Raw genomic sequence first — 21,284 nt, 5'->3', positions numbered from 1 at the left:
AATACCCACTAGATATCCAGGGGTGGAGCTTATTGACTTTTTTCTGAAGTTGAGCGTTGAGCATAATTTTAAAATCAAGGGTAAAGTGTGGAGAATGAGCTGTTCCGTAAATCAATTCTTCTATTTGCGAGTCTGGAAAATCCCTTTTTAAACACTGGCCAGGCTGACACAAGGACAGATTGGGCGGACAGGAGCCTGGTGACTCGGTCTCTGAGGGAAAAGCGAGAGGGGCGGGATATCACGGGAACGTTTGCCAAGCGGCAACTTCCGCAAGGAGCTCGGAAAGCCAAGCGCCACACAGCTTTCTTGCCGAACTCTAGGTGGGGCGCCGAGGAGTCGTTCTAGCCTCTGCGCCTGCGCAGGCGTAACGCGTCCCAGGGAGAGGGAGAACGTTCCACGAATACCTTCCCAGGGCCCGCCCTTTCCTCAGAATCAAAAGGAAAGAGCGTCTTGCGCGCTCGCGTCAGCCCAGAGAGCCCCACCCTCAGCTCGTCTCGGGTTCTCGCGCGCAGCCTCTCCGCTCCCCGACCTGCCTCGGCCCCGGGCTCCTCTCGGTGGCACAGCCCACAGGCCGAGCAGTCGGCGCCACGACCACGAATGCGTGCTCACGTCAGCGCGCGCCGGTCCCAGCGCGAGGAGGCCCCGCCTATCCTCCCGCCCCGCCCCCGCCGGCCTCCAGTGCCGCGCTCTGGGCAGCGAGAATCCTGGCACCCGCGCGCGCTCGGTATAGCAATGGAGGTTCCTGGGAGCCTGTGCAAGAAAGTCAAGCTGAGCAATAACGCACAGAACTGGGTGAGTAGGGGCAGAGGAGCAGAGGCAGCTGTGGAAACCTTCGGCTACAGTTCGTACGGGAGCTCCTGTCTTTTTCCCTCCTCCTCCTTCTTTCTTGGCGCGGGGGTTGGTATCCGAGGCGGCGGCATCTTCCACTGGGGCTGTGGCTGGTGTCGGGCGGGGGTCTAGAGCTGGCCGCTGCGTGCGGCCAGACCCACCGTCAGTGCGGAGGACGCCTTCTCCAGCTCACATGAAACCTCAAGGAAAATCTTTCGGGATGGGCTGGCAGCTGCTGAAACCTGCACCCCTGGGGGAGCTTTCTGCATTCTCCGGAGTGGATGGAGATCTGCAGAGGAGGAGGCAGCGGGCGCCTTACGTGCGTCCCTGGTTTGTTTTTTTTTGGCTCTGCCAGTGCAGTTAGCCCAGGTTTGGATCCATCTCCGTGTCTTCCCATTTCTGAATTGCAGTGTGAAGGGAGAATACTCAACAATGTGACCATTCATGAGCTGAGACTGCCCTGAACTGAGGTTCTTTGTGGTTACGTGTTAAATAGGAATGTTTGGAGTTTCAAAGACTGGATTCCTGGAGACAGTAAGGTGTGGGAAGACTAATGGTTTATCACGTTATCAAGGACTGCCATTGGTCAAGTGCCATGTCCTCAGAAGGTTGCTTCCTTAATTATACATTGATAAGCAACAGCTTTAGCTTAAAATTTTGTAAGTTCAGAGCTGGTGGGGGTTGGGGAGGTTGTGTTCAACTTTGGAATCAGGAAATGGTTTTAGGTTTAGATGGAAATTTTTATTTCACAGTGAACAAAATCATGTGGTCTTGTTGATAAAGGCAGCCTTGCAGATCATTGATTGCCCTTGGTGAGTCAAAGGAAAAGGAAGCTGTGTCTGACAGGTATTCCCTTCAAGTTGCTAATTTACCATATCTGTTTTTACCAAGGATTCTTACCCTGTTGCTTTCTCCTTTTAGTAGTTTAACTCTTCCTTAGGCAATAAGGAGGGAAAGGGGATAAAAGGTGAATTAGAACATTGGAAAGAGCACTGTTACTGGCCTCATTTCTAGTTCCTGCTTTGCCATGTAGTAGCTGTGTGATCTTGAAGAAAAACACTAATTCTTTAAACCTCAGATGACTTTTGTAACTCAGGAGTGGGGATGGAGGGGGAATATGTCCCCAGCCTCGGGCAAATAACCTTTGAAGCTGGAATCTGTGAAAGGGAGAATTAAAGTGGGAGAAACCCATTTATTGCTTACAAGCAGTCGTTTACCTCTTGTCCATGTCTCTTGTGTCCTGGCTGCAAAAGGACCCCGTCACACCTCTCTGGTCCAGATAGGCCCTGCTCCCTGCTGTAATCACCTATTGATACAGAGATGACTAATTTTTCTCCACCCCTTGGGAACACCTGTTGATATGGAGATGCACTAAGGCCAGGCAGAAGTTCTGGAAATATTGCAGTTTTACCCACACTGTTAAGAAGCATATAATAGTGTGTACTTCACCAGGTTGTTGTGAGGCATAAAGAACATAATGAGTTTGAAAGTGCAATGAAACCAATGCCATGAAACTATTGTTACTGATCCTGATATTGAGCTGTTTCTTGATTAGGAAATAAGATTTAACTAAATTAGGGTGATTACAGATAATTTCAGTTACGATATCCACACTTCTTTTATTTGCTATTTCATTTGCCAAATAAGTGCTCATTCTTTGCAGAGACCTGTGCCACTCATGGAGATAAAAAATTAGCAATTCAGTGCTTGCCTTCCAGTTGATCTTGATCTGGTTAGAGTTTTCAGTGGTTGAATGTATCGCTATGGACCATAGTGAATGGAGTAAGGCAGAAGTTTTGTCACAATTTAGAGGAGAGATTAGTTTAGCCTAGGTGTTTTGGGGAGGGCTTGTGGAGGAGAAATATACCCAGATCTCTGAGGCAGAGGGCAACTATACAAATAAAGGCTGGCTTTAAGCATTGGTAATATATTATTAGTGTGTACTCCAGGAACAATGAAGAGACTTGTTTAGGTACTCTGGAGAGTTTTTGTTAAGGAGTGGTGATAAGACTGAATAGATAGCATGGGGTTAGGTTATGCAGTTGTTAATGTTGGATGCTGAGTTAAAACAGGGCTCTGGGAGATTTTCGATGAGGCTAGAATTTTTTATTTTTGGGCCTTGTAAGTCTTTCTTCACCCTAATAGGGAATACTTGTCATCTTTCTCTCTTATATTTTGATCAACTGATAGGCACAAGTGTGAAGAATCCGTACACCTTTGAAGTTCCCATCGCATGATAAAATTGACATTCCAGGAAGACCTGCTGAAGAAATTAGACACTGTTAGAGCTCAGGTGTGGAAGTCCTGAGGAACAGACAGGGCTATAGTGAGTTTTAAATGCATTAATGGATTTGAAGCATGCCTGATACTTAATCACTATTTAAGGTGTTCTTGTTATTAAGTTGTCTGGTGTGAGGGTGGGAAGGGCTGGGCAGATAAGGTGGTAGTGGGAAAAACGAAGTAGATGCATTGAAAACATTGAAGGAAGAGTCAGAAGGAACTGACTAGAGTTAGGGGATGCAAGAGGGAGATGTGTTAAAAGATAATCCTGAAGTTTTAATCCTGGGAAATAGGGAGAAACATTGTGACATGCAGTGAAATGGGAAAGTAGGTTGGAAGCTGGAGTAATGGTGGTAATAGTTAAACACTGAAGGTGAGTTTACTCTGTGCCAGGTATAGTTTGAAATGTTTTACCTAAATTCACGTACTGAATTTTTGCAACATTTCTGAGATGGGTATCCTAAGAGACACTGGTTTGAAGCAGGGACTCTGGAGCTGACTCCCTGGGCTTGAATCTGGGCTCCACTATTTACTAATCATGTAACATTGTGCTAGTTGCTTAATTTTTCTGTGTCCTGTTTGCTCATCTATGAAATGGGAATGATAGCCTCACAGGGATAGTGTGAAGATTAAAAGAATTAATACATGAAAAATGCTTGAATTAGTGTTTGGCATATAGTAAGTGTTGTGTGTTAGCTCTTACTGTTACAGTTATATTCTTTATTGTAATTAGTATCTCCATTTTATAGACAAACTGAGGCACAGAGATATCTTACGCTTCTTAGTAGTGGATCTAGTTTTAAGCATGCTGCATGTGAGGGGCAGCCTTAGTACAGATAATCTATAGAACAGTGCTGTCCAATATAAATAAATTATGAGCCACATATGTAATTTAAAATTTTCTAGAGATCATATTACAAAAAGTAGAAAGAAACAGGTCAAAATAAATTTTAATAATACATTTTTATTTAACCCAGTATATCTAAAATATGTCATTTCAATATAAATGTAAGTTCAATACTATCATAATCAATATAAAATTATTAAGATAAATTACCTAAGTATATATTTTATACTTAACCACACAGTTCAATTCAGACAAGCTACATTTCAAATACTCAGTAGGGGCATGTGGACAGTACAACTATAGGAACTGAATTAGGTTAAGTTTGCAAATAAAGATTTAGCAGTTAAATTTGAGTTACAGAATGTAAAGAAAAACTTGAGAGACCAAGTACTAAGCTTTGGGTGATACCTCCTGTTAAGGAGCGGGTGAAAGAAGTGGATTCTTGGTACATATAAGCAAAGAGGGAAATGCAGTGTTATGGAACCAGGAAACATTGTTCATTATAACAAGATGATCCCTCTCTGTGTCTACAAGAACAGTAAAGAAAAATCAAGAATGAACTTGCCTCTTATCTCAGTCTGACAAAGCATCAGATGTGATAAACATCATTCTCCTTCTGATCACACCTTTCTCCAGTGGGACCAGTTTTCATCTGCCCTTGGGGTGTGTGAGTTGCGCTGAGGGAAATCTGGGCACTTTGTTTAGACCCAGGCGTCATTATTCACCCATTTTGTAGATTCATATTGGCTGAATCTCTTTCTTGGACCTACCTTAACAGTTGAGTTGGATCCTGCTTCCCACAGCAGGATCTGAAATCTGACATGATGTTCAGAAACACATACAGTCTCTGGTTTGCCTATCCATTCCCCTCTCCCCAATCACTCTTCGAATTTCCATAGTTCTGTATCCCCAATCCCAGCTTGCCTTCCATGCACAAGTCTTTCCTTCCACCTGGGATACCTGTTAACCTTTATCTCTGCTGAAATCTTCAGGCTGTGGGCTTCTTTACCGTACTAGTGTGCCCCAGTTATGCGCATGCATGCTTACATATGGGCTGCATTGTTTGTGTACCTTTGTATTATGTTGTACTCTGCTGTAATCATATTTCATTATAGATGTTTTATGTGTACACATAGCTTCTCCTGATAAAACAGGATGGGGAGAAGGGGTAGGATGCAGAGTAAGCTTGGGTGCCTCTGATATAAAAGCCTTAGGTAATATTTTTGCACAACTTAAGTAAGAATAAGCTCCATATGTGGTAGGAATCAAATTATAGTTTTGCCACTCACATGTATGATCTCAGGCACACTACCTAACTCCTCTGTGCCTCAGTATCTTCAAATGTAATAATGTGGATAATAAAATATACCTTATAATGATGATAGTGTGTGCCTCATAGTTTTAGTGAGGTTTAAATAAGTTTGTATTTTAAAGCACTATGGTGCCTGGCACATGAGCACCGTTTAAGGTATTCTTGTTATTGTTCATTCATCAAACATTTAACACCTACGTTGTACATTCCAGGTCCTGGGGCTGCAGAGCTAAAAAGAGTCCTGCTCTCATGAATGTTACATTCCACCTGGGAGAAATTAATTTAAAAAGCAAACAAATTAATGAGATACTTTTCCCTTTTACTATTTCTACTTTTTCTAAACAATTTATTCCTTTTACTGTTAGATACCTTTCATAGAAGACTAGTAGCCCATTCTGGATTTTGGGAAGACTGAGGTGGTACAAAATGGAACAAGCGTGCAGAAATGGAGCACAAAGAATGTGAAGAGCCCAGTAAGAGGCCAGTATATTTATTCTTCAGAGCACTGGCCTGCTGTGGTCAGGGGCAGGTATTGATCTTCTGACCCTGGAAGAGAGAGATGCTGCTAGAAAAATCGCCTAAAGAAGAGGGAATGATGGACTTCTACCAAGAATGTACTCTTAATGTTGACTAACAGCAATAAGAAAAATAAGGATGATAGCAAGGTCTGCATCTGCATTGTACAATCCAGTAGCCCAGCCTCCTGTGGCAACTTAAATTTAGTTACAATTAAATAAAATAAAAAATTCAGTTCTTCAGCTGCACTTGCCACATTTCAAGTGCTGCATTGCCACATGTAGCAAGTGGCCACTGTATTGTGCAGCACAGTAGGCAATGTTTCCATCACTTATAAAGTTGTACTGGACAGGGCAGGTCTAGATAGTAACTTTGCCAACATTCTTTTCTACTTATCTATGTATTTATGTATTCATATATTTATTTTTACTTTTTTCCCAAGGCAAGGAAATTTCAGTAGATAGTGGCTACTCTGGGATCCTGGTTTTGGGCAGTTCTGCAGCCCTGGCTTCTGGCAGGGTACCCAGCAGTGTGAGCCTGCCTTTAGCATAGCCGGTTCTCTAAATTTGAAATGTGAAATAAGCTTCCGCAGTCTGGTTATGGTAACACTGAATTTTGAGGAGTATTTTTCTCCTCTGGTGGTTTTCCATTTGGTAAAATTTTACCACTTGTAGGGGGATGTTTGGCAATATCTGGAGACATTTTTGATTGTAACATTGTGCATTGGGTGAGATGGTGAATTAATGCTGATACTTTTCTTCTCTGCTTAGAGTAAGAAAAAGGGGGGAAAATTATATAACGGGAACACAAAGGTAGCAATTTAAAATAAAATCCAATTGATAATCACATTTTCTCATCCACCAGCCTAGAAGTGGCCATCTTTTGCTCTGAGATATATGTTACCCATACTATACCAACAACAAAATAGTTAAACTGCAACCCTGAGTTGTTTTGAAAATAAATTACTGATTAGTTCAAATGAAGAGAACAACTCTTTTTCGTATTTACCTAAGTGGTAATTATTTCTGTGAAGTATCCTTTTTTAAGGCCACAGTTTTTTACAATATGTTTTAACTGTAAAAATAGTGGAAATAGTAGACATTATGTGTAGAAGTCCATTTTCTAATTTTAGATGAATCAGCCATGTTTCTCTCATTCTCATTTCTTTGATGCTTGTATCCCTTCCCTATGCCTTCGTCTCGCATGTGTTTAAGTCTAAGTCATTGTTTTTTAGTGTATTCATAGAGTTGTACAACCATCACCATCATCTGATTTAGAGTATTCTCATCACCCCAGAAAGAAACCTTATACTCATTTGCAGACATTCCTTTTCTTCTCCCTACCTTCCTCTATAGTTACCACAACTGATAATCTACTTTCGTTTCCAATTTCCGTATTCTAAACTTTACTATAAATGGAATCATACAATAAGTGTCCTTTTGTGTCTGGCTTCCTTAACTTAGCATAATGTTTTCAGTCCTTAACTTAGTATAATGTGTTCAGTTTTCATCTGTCTTACAGCATATATCACTACTTTATTCCTTTATATGGTTAAGTAATATTCCATTTTATATGGATATACCATCTTTTTATCCATTCATCAGTTGATGGACATTTGAGTTGTTTCTGTTCTTGGTTTATCACATATAATGATGCTATGAACATTCATGTGCATAAGAGTTATTGTGTCCACTCTTACACAGTTTTATTTTATTTTATTTTTTTGTAGACAATTATTTTTTATTGAAGGGTAGTTGACACACAGTATTACATTAGTTTCAGGTGTACAACACAGTGATTCAACATTTATATACATGATAATTCTAGGTACCAGCTATCACCATACCAAGCTGTTACAATATTTTGACTATATTCCTTATGCTATACATTACATCCCGGTTACTTATTTATTTTACAATTGGAAGTGTGCACTTTTTTTTTTTTTTTTTGTGAGGGCATCTCTCTTATTTAATGATCAAATGGTTGTTAACGACAATAAAATTCTGTATAGGGGAGTCAATGCTCAATGCAAAATCATTAATCCACCCCAAGCCTAATTTTCGTGAGTCTCCAATCTTCTGAAGCATAACGAACAAGTTCTTACATGGAGAACAAATTTTTACATAGTGAATAAGTTACATGGTGAACAGTACAAGGGCAGTCATCACAGAAACTTTTGGTTTTGCTCATGCATTATGAACTATAAACAGTTCAAATATGAATACTCATTTGATTTTTATACTTGATTTATATGTGGATACCACATTTCTCTCTTTATTATTATTATTTTTAATAAAATGCTGAAGTGGTAGGTAGATACAAGATAAAGGTAGAAAACATAGTTTAGTGTTGTAAGAGAGCAAATGTAGATGATCAGGTGTGTGCCTGTAGACTATGTGTTAATCCAAACTAGACCAGGGCAATAAAACATCCACGTATGCAGAAGATTTCTCTCAGAACGGGGGGGGTGAGGTTCTAAGCAACACCTCTGTTGATCCCCAATTTCTCACCTGATGGCCCCCCTGCGACTGTGCCTGTCTTAGGTTGTTCCTCCCTTGAGGAATCTTACCCGTCTCTGGCTAACCAGTCATCTTCTGGGGCCATACAGGGAAATGTGAAGTTGGTAAGAGAGAGAGAAGCCTTATTGTTTGAAAAGGTTAGCTTTTTACTTCTTTGCATATTTATGCCCTGTGGCTTCTATGCCCAGCATTTGTCTTGAGGTATCTTTACCACTTGGAAGAATTATGATACTCGGTAAATTTGATATGAGGCACAAATTCTATTTAAGGGTTGTAATTAGGAAGGAAGAAGAAAAGTTATAGAAGCAGCAGGCAGAAGAAAACATGGGAAGATTGATTATTTCTTTGACATATCTTCTTGTAGAGTAACTTCAGCATGTATAGGTTTTAAGCTACTAATTAAATTGCGCACACACATTAACATAATAGGAGTATAGTTACATAACCAAAGCATACCTGTAATTACCAGCCATCTCCAGTGAAACCAAGAAAACCAGTTAGGCACCTTAGGCATTTGTGAAAACTTATCTATGATATGGTGGATATTGTCCAATTGAGCTTGAACAGTCTGAGAGAAATCAGACAAATTAAAACAACCCATTCCTGGGGACTGTTCGCATCCCATATGTTCTTTTTTTTTAGATAATTATTTTTTATTGAAGGGTAGTTGATGCACAGTATTACATTACATTAGTTTCAAGTGTACAACATAGTGATAAAACATTTATATACATAATTCTAGGTTCCAGCTATCACCCTACCAAGCTGTTACAATATCTTGACTATATTCCTTATGCTATACATTACATCCCGGTTACTTATTTATTTTACATTTGGAAGTCTGTCCTTTGTTTTTTGTTTTTTGTTTTTTTTGTTTTTTTTTTGTGAGGGCATCTCTCATATTTATTGATCAAATGGTTTTAACGACAATAAAATTCTGTATAGGGGAGTCAATGCTCAATGCACAATCATTAATCCACCCCAAGCCTAATTTTCGTCAGTCTCCAATCTTCTGAGGCATAACAAACAAGTTCTTACATGGAGAACAAATTCTTACATAATGACTAAGTTACATAGTGAACAGTACAAGGGCAGTCATCACAGAAACTTTTGGTTTTGCTCATGCATTATGAACTATAAACAGTCAGTTCAAATATGAATACTCATTTGGTTTTTATACTTGATTTATATGTGGATACCACATTTCTCTCTTTATTATTATTATTTTTAATAAAATGCTGAAGTGGTAGGTAGATACAAGATAAAGGTAGAAAACATAGTTTAGTGTTGTAAGAGAGCAAATGTAGATGATCAGGTGTGTGCCTGTAGACTATGTGTTAATCCAAGCTAGACAAGGGCAATAAAACATCCACGTATGCAGAGCTTCTCTCAGAACAGGGGGGGTGAGGTTCTAAGCCTCACCTCTGTTGATCCCCAATTTCTCACCTGATGGCCCCCCTGCGACTGTGCCTGTCTTAGGTTGTTCCTCCCTTGAGGAATCTTACCCGTCTCTGGCTAACCAGTCATCTTCCGGGGCCATACACGGAAATGTAAAGTTGGTAAGTGAGAGAGAAGCTGTATTGTTTGAAATGGTTAGCTTTTTATTTCTTTGCATATTTATGCCCTGTGGCTTCTATGCCCAGCATTTGTCTTGAGGTATCTTTACCACTTGGAAGAATTATGATACTCGGTAAGTTTGATATGAGGCACAAATTCTATTTAAGGGTTGTAATTAGGAAGGAAGAAGAAAAGTTATAGAAGCAGCAGGCAGAAGAAAACATGGGAAGATTGATTATTTCTTTGACATATCTTCTTGTAGAGTAACTTCAGCATGTATAGGTTTTAAGCTACTAAAATTGCGCACACACATTAACATAATAGGAGTATAGTTACATAACCAAAGCATACCTGTAATTACCAGCCATCTCCAGTGAAACCAAGAAAACCTTAGGCATTTGTGAAAACTTATCTGTGATATGGTGGATATTGTCCAACTGAACTTGAACAGTCTGAGAGAACTCAGACAAATTAAAACAACCCATTCCTGGGGAATGTTCACATCCCTTATGTTCTTTTAACAGTAAATAGTCTGTAGTTGTAAGATTTTGGAGTGCTACAATTTGCACTTCTCCAAATTCTTGGTTGAGTTCCAACAGTATAAATCCAGTCAAATTTGTTTGACTGTATGCACAGGCCAGCTTAGATATCTCCTTCATTCCCATGGCAAGTCCAGGAACTGGTGGGATGAGTGCATCTACACCTGTAGCAGTGGTTGGTCTTTGTTGGGGTTTTTTGATGATCATCTTCTGGCATGAGTCTTCCAGAGAGTGCTGATGTTGGAAGTTCTTTTTCATATCATATCTTAATTCATTTTCAGGGTAGCCAAATTAGGCTTTGATCCTCTGTATAAACACAAACAGACCCTTTGCCTAGACTTTTATATGCCCTTTATACCCTTGTGTAGAACTCATTAGAGGTCACCACACAGGAACTGCCTTTTTTTTTTTTTTTGGTATCATTAATCTACACTTACATGACGAATATTATGTTTACTAGGCTCTCCCCTATACCAGGTCCTCCCTATAAACCCCTTTACAGTCACTGTCCATCAGCATAGCAAAATGTTGTAGAATCACTACCTGCCTTTACTGTGTTGTACAGCCCTCCCCTTTCTCCCACCCCCCCATGCATGCTAATCTTAATATCCCCCTTCTTCCCCCCCCTTATCCCTCCCTACCCACTCATCCTCCCCAGTCCCTTTCCCTTTGGTACCTGTTAGTCCATTCTTGAGTTCTGTGATTCTGCTGCTGTTTTGTTCCTTCAGTTTTTCCTTTGTTCTTATATTCCACAGATAAGAGAAATCATTTGGTATTTCTCTTTCTCCACTTGGCTTGTTTCACTGAGCATAATGCCCTCCAGCTCCATCCATGTTGCTGCAAATGATTGGATTTGCCCTTTTCTTATGGCTGAGTAGTATTCCATTGTGTATATGTACCACATCTTCTTTATCCATTCATCTATCGATGGACATTTAGGTTGCTTCCAATTCTTGGCTATTGTAAATAGTGCTGTGATAAACATAGGGGTGCATTGGTCTTTCTCAAACTTGATTGCTGCATTCTTAGGGTAAATTCCTAGGAGTGCAATTCCTGGGTCAAATGGTAAGTCTGTTTTGAGCATTCTGATGTACCTCCATACTGCTTTCCACAATAGTTGAACTAATTTACATTCCCACCAGCAGTATAGGAGGCTTCCCCTTTCTCCACAGCCTCGCCAACATTTGTTGTTTGTCTTTTGGATGGCAGCCATCCTTACTGGTGTGAGGTGATACCTCATTGTAGTTTTAATTTGTATTTCTCTGATAATTAGTGATGTGGAGCATCTTTTCATGTGTCTGTTGGCCATCTGTATTTCTTTTTTGGAGAACTGTTCAGTTCCTATGCCCATTTTTTAATTGGGTTATTTGTTTTTTGTTTGTTGAGGCGTGTGAGCTCTTTATATATTCTGGACGTCAAGCCTTTATCGGATGTGTCATTTTCAAAGATATTCTCCCATACTGTAGGGTTCCTTTTTGTTCTATTGATGGTGTCTTTTGCTGTACAGAAGCTTTTCAGCTTAATATAGTCCCACTTGTTCATTTTTGCTGTTGTTTTCCTTGACCGGGGAGATATGTTCAAGAAGATGTCACTCATGTTTATGTCTAAGAGGTTTGTGCCTATGTTTTCTTCCAAGAGTTTAATGGTTTCATGACTTACATTCAGGTCTTTGATCCATTTTGTGTTTACTTTTGTATATGGGGTTAGACAATGGTCCAGTTTCATTCTCCTACATGTAGCTGTCCAGTTTTGCCAGCACCATCTGTTGAAGAGACTGTCATTTTGCCATTGTATGTCCATGGCTCCTTTATCAAATATTAATTGACCATATATGTCTGGGTTAATGTCTGGATTCTCTAGTCTGTTCCATTGGTCTGTGGCTCTGCTCTTGTGCCAGTACCAAATTGTCTTGATTACTATGGCTTTATAGTAGAGCTTGAAGTTGGGGAGTGAGATCCCCTCTACTTTATTCTTCTTTCTCAGGATTGCTTTGGCTATTCGGGGTCTTTGGTGTTTCCATATGAATTTTTGAATTATTTGTTCCAGTTCATTGAAGAATGTTGCTGGTAGTTTCATAGGGATTGCATCAAATCTGTATATTTCTTTGGGCAGGATGGGCATTTTGACGATATTAATTCTTCCTAGCCGTGAGCATGGGATGAGTTTCCATCTTTTAGTGTCCCCTTTAATTTCTCTTAAGAGTGACTTGTAGTTTTCAGAGTATAAGTCTTTCACTTCTTTGGTTTGGTTTATTCCTAGGTATTTTATTTTTTTTGATGCAATTGTGAATGGAGTTGTTTTCCTGATTTCTCTTTCTGTTGATTCATTGTTAGTTTATAGGAAAGCCACAGATTTCTGTGTATTGATTTTGTATCCTGCAACTTTACTGTATTCTGATATCAGTTCTAGTAGTTTTGGGGTGGAGTCTTTAGGGTTTTTTATGTACAGTATCATGTCATCTGCAAATAGTGACAGTTTAACTTCTTCTTTACCAATCTGGATTCCTTGTATTTTTTTGTTTTGTCTGATTGCCATGGCTAGGACCTCCAGTACTATGTTAAATAACAGTGGGGAGAGTGGGCATCCCTGTCTAGTTCCCGATCTCAGAGGAAATGCTTTCAGCTTCTTGCTGTTCAATATAATGTTGGCTGTGGGTTTATGATATATGGCCTTTATTATGTTGAGGTACTTGCCCTCTATTCCCATTTTGCTGAGAGTTTTTATCATGAATGGATGTTGAACTTTGTCAAATGCTTTTTCCGCATCTATGGAGATGATCATATGGTTTTTGTCTTTCTTTTTATTGATGTGGTGGATGATGTTGATGGACTTTTGAATGTTGTACCATCCTTGCATCCCTGGGATGAATCCCACTTGGTCATGGTGTATAATCCTTTTGATGTATTTTTGAATTCGGTTTGCTAATATTTTGTTGCGTATTTTTGCATCTACATTTATCAGGGATATTGGTCTGTAGTTTTCTTTTTTGGTAGGGTCTTTGCCTGGTTTTGGTATTAGGGTGATGTTAGCTTCATAGAATGAGTTTGGGAGTATCCCCTCCTCCTCTGTTTTTTGGAAAACTTTAAGGAGAATGGGTATTATGTCTTCCCTGTATGTCTGATAAAATTCCGAGGTAAATCCATCTGGCCCGGGGGTTTTGTTCTTTGGTAGTTTTTTGATTACCGCTTCAATTTCATTGCTGGTAATTGGTCTGTTTAGATTTTCTGTTTCTTTCTGGGTCAGTCTTGGAAGGTTGTATTTTTCTAGGAAGTTGTCCATTTCTCCTAGGTTTCCCAGCTTGTTAGCATATAGGTTTTCATAGTATTCTCTAATAATTCTTTGTATTTCTGTGGGGTCCGTCGTGATTTTTCCTTTCTCGTTTCTGATACTGTTGATTTGTGTTGACTCTCTTTTCTTCTTAGTAAGTCTGGCTAGAGGCTTATCTATTTTGTTTATTTTCTCCAAGAACCAGCTCTTGGTTTCATTGATTTTTGCTATTGTTTTATTCTTCTCAATTTTATTTATTTCTTCTCTGATCTTTATTATGTCCCTCCTTCTGCTGACCTTAGGCCTCATCTGTTCTTCTTTTTCCAATTTCGATAATTGTGACATTAGACCATTCATTTGGGATTGCTCTTCCTTTTTTAAATATGCTTGGATTGCTATATACTTTCCTCTTAAGACTGCTTTTGCTGTGTCCCACAGAAGTTGGGTCTTAGTGTTATTGTTGTCATTTGTTTCCATATATTGCTGGATCTCCATTTTGATTTGGTCATTGATCCATTGATTATTTAGGAGCGTGTTGTTAAGCCTTCATGTGTTTGTGAGCCTCTTTGCTTTCTTTGTACAGTTTGTTTCTAGTTTTATGCCTTTGTGGTCTGAAAAGTTGGTTGGTAGGATTTCAGTCTTTTGGAATTTTCTGAGGCTCTTTTTGTGGCCTAGTGTGTGGTCTATTCTGGAGAATGTTCCATGTGCACTTGAGAAGAATGTATATCCTGTTGCTTTTGGATGTAGAGTTCTATAGATGTCTATTAGGTCCATCTGCTCTACTGTGTTGTTCAGCACTTCCGTGTCCTTACTTATTTTCTGCCCGGTGGATGTGTCCTTTGGGGTGAGTGGTGTGTTGACGTCTCCTAGAATGAATGCATTGCAGTCTATTTCCCCCTTTAGTTCTGGTAGTATTTGTTTCACATATGCTGGTGCTCCTGTGTTGGGTGCATATATATTTAGAATGGTTATATCCTCTTGTTGGACTGAGCCCTTTATCATTATGTAGTGTCCTTCTTTATCTCTTGTTACTTTCTTTGTTTTGAAGTCTATTTTGTCTGATATTAGTACTGCAACCCCTGCTTTCTTCTCGCTGTTGTTTGCTTGAAATATGTTTTTCCATCCCTTGACTTTTAGTCTGTACATGTCTTTGGGTTTGAGGTGAGTTTCTTGTAAGCAGCATATAGATGGGTCTTGCTTTTTTATCCATTCTGTTACTCTGTGTCTTTTGATTGGTGCATTCAGCCCATTAACATTTAGGGTGAGTATTGAAAGATATGTAGTTATTGCCATTGCAGGCTTTAAGTTCGTGGTTACCAAAGGTTCAAGGTTAGCCTCTTTAGTATCTTACTGCCTAACTTAGCTCACTTATTGAGCTGTTATATACAGTGTCTGGAGATTCTTCTCTCCCTTCTTATTACTCGTCCTCGATTCTTCATATGTTGGGTGTTTTGTGCTGTGCTCTTTCTAGGAGTGCTCCCATCTAGAGCAGTCCCTGTAAGATGTTCTGTAGAAGTGGTTTGTGGGAAGCAAATTCCCTCAGCTTTTGTTCGTCTGGGAATTGTTTAATCCCACCATCATATTTGAATAATGATAGTCGTGCTGGATACAGTATCCTTGGTTCAAGGCCCTTCTGTCTCATTGTATTAAATATATCATGCCATTCTCTTCTGGCCTGTAGGGTTTCTGTTGAGAAGTCTGATGTTAGCCTGATGGGTTTTCCTTCATAGGTGACCTTTTTCTCTCTAGCTGCCTTTAAAACTCTTTCCTTGTCCTTGATCTTTGCCTTTTTAATTATTATGTGTCTTGGTGTTGTCCTCCTTGGATCCTTTCTGTTGGGGGTTCTGTGTATTTCCGTGGTCTGTTTGATTATTTCCTCCCCCAGTTTGGGGAAGTTTTCAGCAATTATTTCTTCTAAGATACTTTCTTTCCTTTTCCTCTCTCTTCTTCTTCTGGAACCCCTATAATACGGATATTGTTCCTTTTGGATTGGTCACACAGTTCTCTTAATATTGTTTCATTCCTGGAGATCCTTTTATCTCTCTCTATGTCAGCTTCTATGCGTTCCTGTTGTCTGGTTTCAATTCAATCAATGGCCTCTTGCATCCTATCCATTCTGTTTATAAACCCTTCCAGAGTTTGTTTCATTTCTGTGATCTCCTTTCTGGCATCTGTGATCTCCCTCCGGACTTCATCCCATTTCTCTTGCGTATTTCTCTGCATCTCTCTCAGCATGTTTATGATTCTTATTTTGAATTCTTTGTCAGGAAGACTGGTTAGGTCTGTCTCCTTCTCTGGTGTTGTCTCTGTGATCTTTGTCTGCCTGTAGCTGTGCCTTTTCATGGTGATAGGAATAGTTTGCAGAGCTGGGACGAGTGACGGCTGGAAGAACTTCCCTTCTTGTTGGTTTGTGGCCCTCCTCTCCTGGGAGAACAGCGACCTCTAGTGGCTTCTGCTGGGCAGTTGCACGCAGACAGGGTTTCTGCTTCCTGCCCGGCTGCTATGGAGTTTATCTCCGCTGTTGCTGTGGGCGTGTCCTGGCTCGGGCAGCTTCTCCAAAGTGGTGGAGTCACATTGGAGGGGGAGCGGCCGGGAGGCTATTTATCTCCGTAAGGGGCCTCCGTGCTCCCTGCAGCCCAGGGCATTAGGGTGCCCAGTGATCCCCGGATTCCCTACCTCTGGATTAAGTGTCCCGCCCTGCTCCTTTAAGACTTCTAAAAAGCACCCGCCAAAACAAAACAACGACCAAGAAAAAAAAAAATTAAAAAAAAAAAAAAATGGCAGCTCGTTTTTCTTTATTCTCCAGTGCCAGCCTCAGGCATCTGATCTCCGGTCTTGCTGCTCTGTTTCCCTAGTATTGGGGTCCCTATCCCTTTAAGACTTCCAAAAAGCGCTTGCCAAAACAAAACAGTAAAAAAAAAAAAAATTGGCCGCTCACTTTTCTTTTGTTCTCCCACGCCAGGCTCCGATACCCGCTCGCCGGTCTTGCTGCCCTGTTTCCCTAGTATTGGGTTCCTTGTCCCTTTAAGACTTCCAAAAAGCGCTCGCCAAAACAAAAGAGCAAAAAAAACAAAAAAAATGGCCGCTCGCTTTTCTTATGTCCTCCGGCACCAGGCCTCCGGTACTCTCTCACCGTTCTTGCTGCCCTGTTTCCCTAGTATCCAGGGCCCCGCGCACGCACTGTGTCTGCGCTCTGGTCTGGATGGCGGGGGGCTGGGTGTTCTGCAGTCCTGGGCTCCGTCTCCCTCCCGCTCTGCCTATTCTTCTCCCGCCGGGAGCTGGGGGGAGGGGCGCTCGGGTCCCGCCACGCCGGGGCTTGTATCTTACCCCCTTTACGAGGCACTGGGTTCTCGCAGGTGTGGATGTGGTCTGGATATTGTCCTGTGTCCTCTGGTCTTTATTCTAGGAAGAGTTGTCTTTGTTATATTTTCATAGATATATGTGGTTTTGGGAGGAGATTTCCGCTGCTCTACTCACGCCGCCATCTTGGCTCCCCTTACACAGTTTTATTTTAGTTAATTTTAGTTTTTGAGGTAGACTTTAATGTATTTTTGTTTGCCAGACTCTGGACCCCTTTCATTTGTGTAGAGAGGATATTGCTGTCACCATGGTGGGAGGCGGGGGTCTGTCACAATGTAATGAATTCTGTATCTGTTCATAGTTTGTTTCCTTCCCTGAAATGTTTTTGTTCCATTTTATCCTCAGTACCTAGAAAGGACCAGTGAATAAATTATGAATGAACAGGTAGTCTCAGACTCGTTTCTGACTTCAGGGAGTTACTTAGGGCTGTGCGTCCCAACTGGAGGTCATCCAGGGGCCCTCATTACAGGTATTGATGTTTTAAAATACCCATTAAATAAATATTTACATGTTCTTTAATCTTTAAAACAGAGTAGTTGGCAAGCCAAATATATTTGCAGAGCACAGACATGACATATGATCGCAAACAGGTGAGATACTAGTAACCTCGTTCTGATCAAGGAGGTCTGAGCAGGGCCTGGATGTGCTTCCTGACAAGCAACCAGATCATGCCGTTATTGCTGGGCACCACGTTTTGCAGTAGCAAGGTTTTAAGTACAGCCTTTTCAAATTTTCTCAACCTCCAGGAATGTATGATTGTCACTTTTGCTTATGAATGTTCAAAAGATATATCATTATCAGTATCTGAACTAGTTCATCAGTAATTCCGTGAGTTAAAATAAAAGTTTTTCCTCATTGTACTGTACCATCTCTCCAATTTATCCATATCATACTCTACCATCTCTCCATATTATGTGTGAGGACATAAAATAAGCATTCTTGTTACCATTTTGGGGATTCTCTTTGGAGAAATACACTGTGTAGCAGTCAGCTTAAAGTGGTGATGAGATGGGTGACTGGTATTGAGTCCAGAATTATGCTTGGTATTTGGTATGTGCTCTGTGCTTTTACAACTTTCACTTAAAAAATGCAGTTTTCTTGGTCATAATAAACTCACAAAGCATGAAATACTCAAGGTGACTTCATAGGAGAAATTAATTTGTCTCTTAGGGCCTAAAAGGTATTGTGTTGAGTGAAATAAGTCAGAGAAAGATGAATACCATATGATTTTACTTAAGTAGAACCTAAAAAACAAAACAGGGACAGATTTATAAACAGAGAACAGATGGGAGGGGTTTGGGAGCTAGCTGAAATAGGTGGAAGGAGAAAAAAAAATGGTGAGAATGTTTGATCTCTTAATCTGAGTGATGGTTACATGAATATATACACATGTCATAATTCTTTGAACTATACACTAAGATTTGTGCATTTTATTGTATGTACCACAACAAAAAGTGAAAAAAAAATTTTTGGCCCATAAGGAAGTGGATAAAATAACAAAACAGCCATGTGGAAATTAAGGTTGGTCAAAAGAGGAGCACCGGGCCACTTGTGTGGGTGATGACTAAAGTTTGTAGAATGTGTGAAAAATGTACACCACAAATATCAGAGGCCACTAGAATTACCCTAGTAATAGGGCTGATAGTCAGGATTTTAGTTCTAAGTGTAGAAAGTAAATGATTTCCTTTAGAATGACCTGGCCCTTTCTGCTAACATTTCTGAATGTCAATCATCATTTCATTTATACAGAAAACAAATCATACAAAATAAATGCTTTGTATCTACCTTTTATTGAGCAGTGACTAGGCATAAGAAAAGAGATGGGAGTTATGGAAAATATAGAGAACTGTAGGTCACTGTGCTTGACCTACCCTCCCAAGGAAGTCAACATACATATACATAAAAGGACAGCTTAAAGTGTAAAATTGTCCAAAAATAACAAATGAATCATGTGGACAGTGTTACAGGGACTTCCTGGGTGTACATAACCAAGCCAAATCAATACATCTACAATCACCCAGACTATTAAGAAAGAAACAGTGAGTCTGATTTTTCTGTCTTGTGGAAGGAAACTAGGCCATTGAAGACTCAGAATAGGAATGTAGTGTTAGAAGGAAATAACTCCCTCCTGGCCCCTATTGTGTCACTAACACTCCCCCGCCTCCCCCCAGCCTTGCCCCTGCAGAACTGTAGGAGGGATTTGGCTAGAGTGGGTGGAAAAGGAAAAGGGGAAAGGGATCTAGAAGAGTGTGTGCAGAACTGGCTTTTAGGTTTTTAGTAAAATTCAGACATACTTCCATCACCTTGTAGTTCCAGTAATTTAAAAAAGTGCTCTTTGATTTACTTTGAAAAACTGGCAGGAAATTTGACACATCTTTTTTTTTTAAGTTTGTTTTTGAATATGAAAAATATCAAATATACATAAACAATAGGCCTCCTTACACCCAGACTGCTGTATTTACTGCCAGAATTTTTTAAATGGAGGCAAGAAGTCCCAATAGAGTATTCTTTTCTAGCGATTAAAACAATCTCTGTGTATCCTGTATTTCCTCTCAACCATATTCTTTGCAGTTTATAGCTTTTCACATAATTTTTATACATTCTACTCTACTTTAAAAGAACAGCAGAAGATACTTTATAGGGCTAAAATGAATTAAAATTCATTAGATACATGTTTTTTCTTGTCCAAAAGCAAAGTAACTTGGACAAAAATCCCAAAACAGAATGACCAAACAGGTCCTGCAGGCCTAGGCAGCTGCCTTCTGTCTGCTTCCAGCAGATTCAGTTTTCTTCTCTCCAGGTGGCCTGGCTGGGAGCTGAAATGAATGATCTCAAGGGTGAGGTGCCCCTGATTCCCAAGAGAAGCACATGACTGTCTGAAACCCTGTTTTTGTTTAAGATCTTAGAAATGCAGAGCTGGAAAGTTATGTTTGCTTCATCAGTTAATTGAGAAGAAAAGAGTTTGGAGACTCACATTATAATTTTTTCCTAAGTGATTATTGAACATACAAGAACATAATTTTGTTGGAAATACATCTGTTAATGAGATGATGCTGGGGTTGCAGCTTCTGTGGTGTGCCTGTTAAAAGAATCAGCTTGTCCCTTTGGCCCCAACAGGCTTTCCCACTGGAGTGCAGTAAGTGGGATGCCCAGGGGCAGAGTTGCCTTTCTCCTGAACACTAGGAGGGCTTTGTAGGGAGAGGTGGGAAAGAGGTCCTGAACCTTGTAGAGACGAGCACATCTGGAAATTCAAAATCTGATGGAAGTACGTTCCTTTCCAGAGTCTATGCTTTTGTACCTACAAGAGTGTTTATTCCCATTTTGAAGACCCCCTGGGCCAAACCACAGCCCTGGCTGGGTGCACTGCTGTTCTGTGCCTCAGCCTGTGCCCCTGAGGGGGCTGTGGAAAGCAAGGCCATGGTGACTGGTCCTGCTTTAAGATTATGACCATTGACTTCAGACCAGTTGTTCAGGCTGCCCAGCAACCATTCTAGATTTCCCAAGTCCCTTTGTCACTTCCTTTGTGCTGCTGTTCCCTGTCTGGAAGGTGCTTCCCCCAGAGGTCATAGAGGTCTTAAGTGTCCTCCATTTGGTGAAGCCTTCCCTGGTTTCCTGTCTAAAACACCACTCCTGATATTTCACACTTCTTGCTTTTCTTAACTTTTTCCCTTGTTGATACTTATTCCCATTTGACTTACATAATTTACTTTTTATCTTAGTCCAGTGTTTCTCAAACTTGAACTTGCATCATAATCATTCAGAGGGCTTAAAATACAGACTGATGGGCCCAGCCCCAGAGTTTCTGGCTCAGTAGGACTAGGTCAGGAGCTGATGATTTGCATTTCTAACAGTTCCCAGGAGATGGTGAAGCTGCTGGTCTTGGGCCACACGTTGAACCGCTGCACTAGCAATGAGGACTACATGAGCCCTGTGAGAACAGTGATTTTTTTTATTGGACTTGTTCACATCTTGTTTCATCGGCACCCAGAAGAATGTCAAGCATGTAGTATGCATTCAGTAAATAGTTTTGAATGAATGATGAATAAAACTGTCTTGAAAAATAAAAGCTGCAAACAGTATCAAATACAAAAGCACTATCAAAAAAATGCTTGTACTTGTCTAGTTTATAAAGAAATACTTGTTGAAAGAATCTAAATTATGTTTTTGCTCCATAGGAAAAAAAATGGAGGCTATGTAATTTTTTTTTTAAGGAAACAGCTTTTTAAAGATATAATTTGCATACCATTCAGTTCACCTGC

At 40.3% G+C, this 21,284-nt stretch overlaps 1 protein-coding gene across 1 annotated transcript in view; it reads left to right on the top strand.

Annotated features, from left to right (window-relative positions):
• Positions 1 to 525: 525 nt before the first annotated feature.
• The window catches only part of PAPSS1 (3'-phosphoadenosine 5'-phosphosulfate synthase 1), a 120,433-nt gene continuing 99,674 nt past the window's right edge, over positions 526 to 21,284 (top strand). The window contains exon 1 of the mRNA XM_036920939.2: positions 526 to 792. Within this exon, the coding sequence (XP_036776834.2) occupies positions 598 to 792 (195 nt within the window). The 5' untranslated portion in view covers positions 526 to 597. The remainder of the gene's footprint in view (positions 793 to 21,284) is intronic.

The sequence above is a fragment of the Manis pentadactyla genome, chromosome 5 (assembly GCF_030020395.1).
Source record: "Manis pentadactyla isolate mManPen7 chromosome 5, mManPen7.hap1, whole genome shotgun sequence".
NCBI classification, from domain to species: domain Eukaryota; kingdom Metazoa; phylum Chordata; class Mammalia; order Pholidota; family Manidae; genus Manis; species Manis pentadactyla.
The sequence above is the reverse complement of the archived record's forward strand: the minus strand, read 5'-3'. Positions and strand labels throughout refer to the sequence as shown.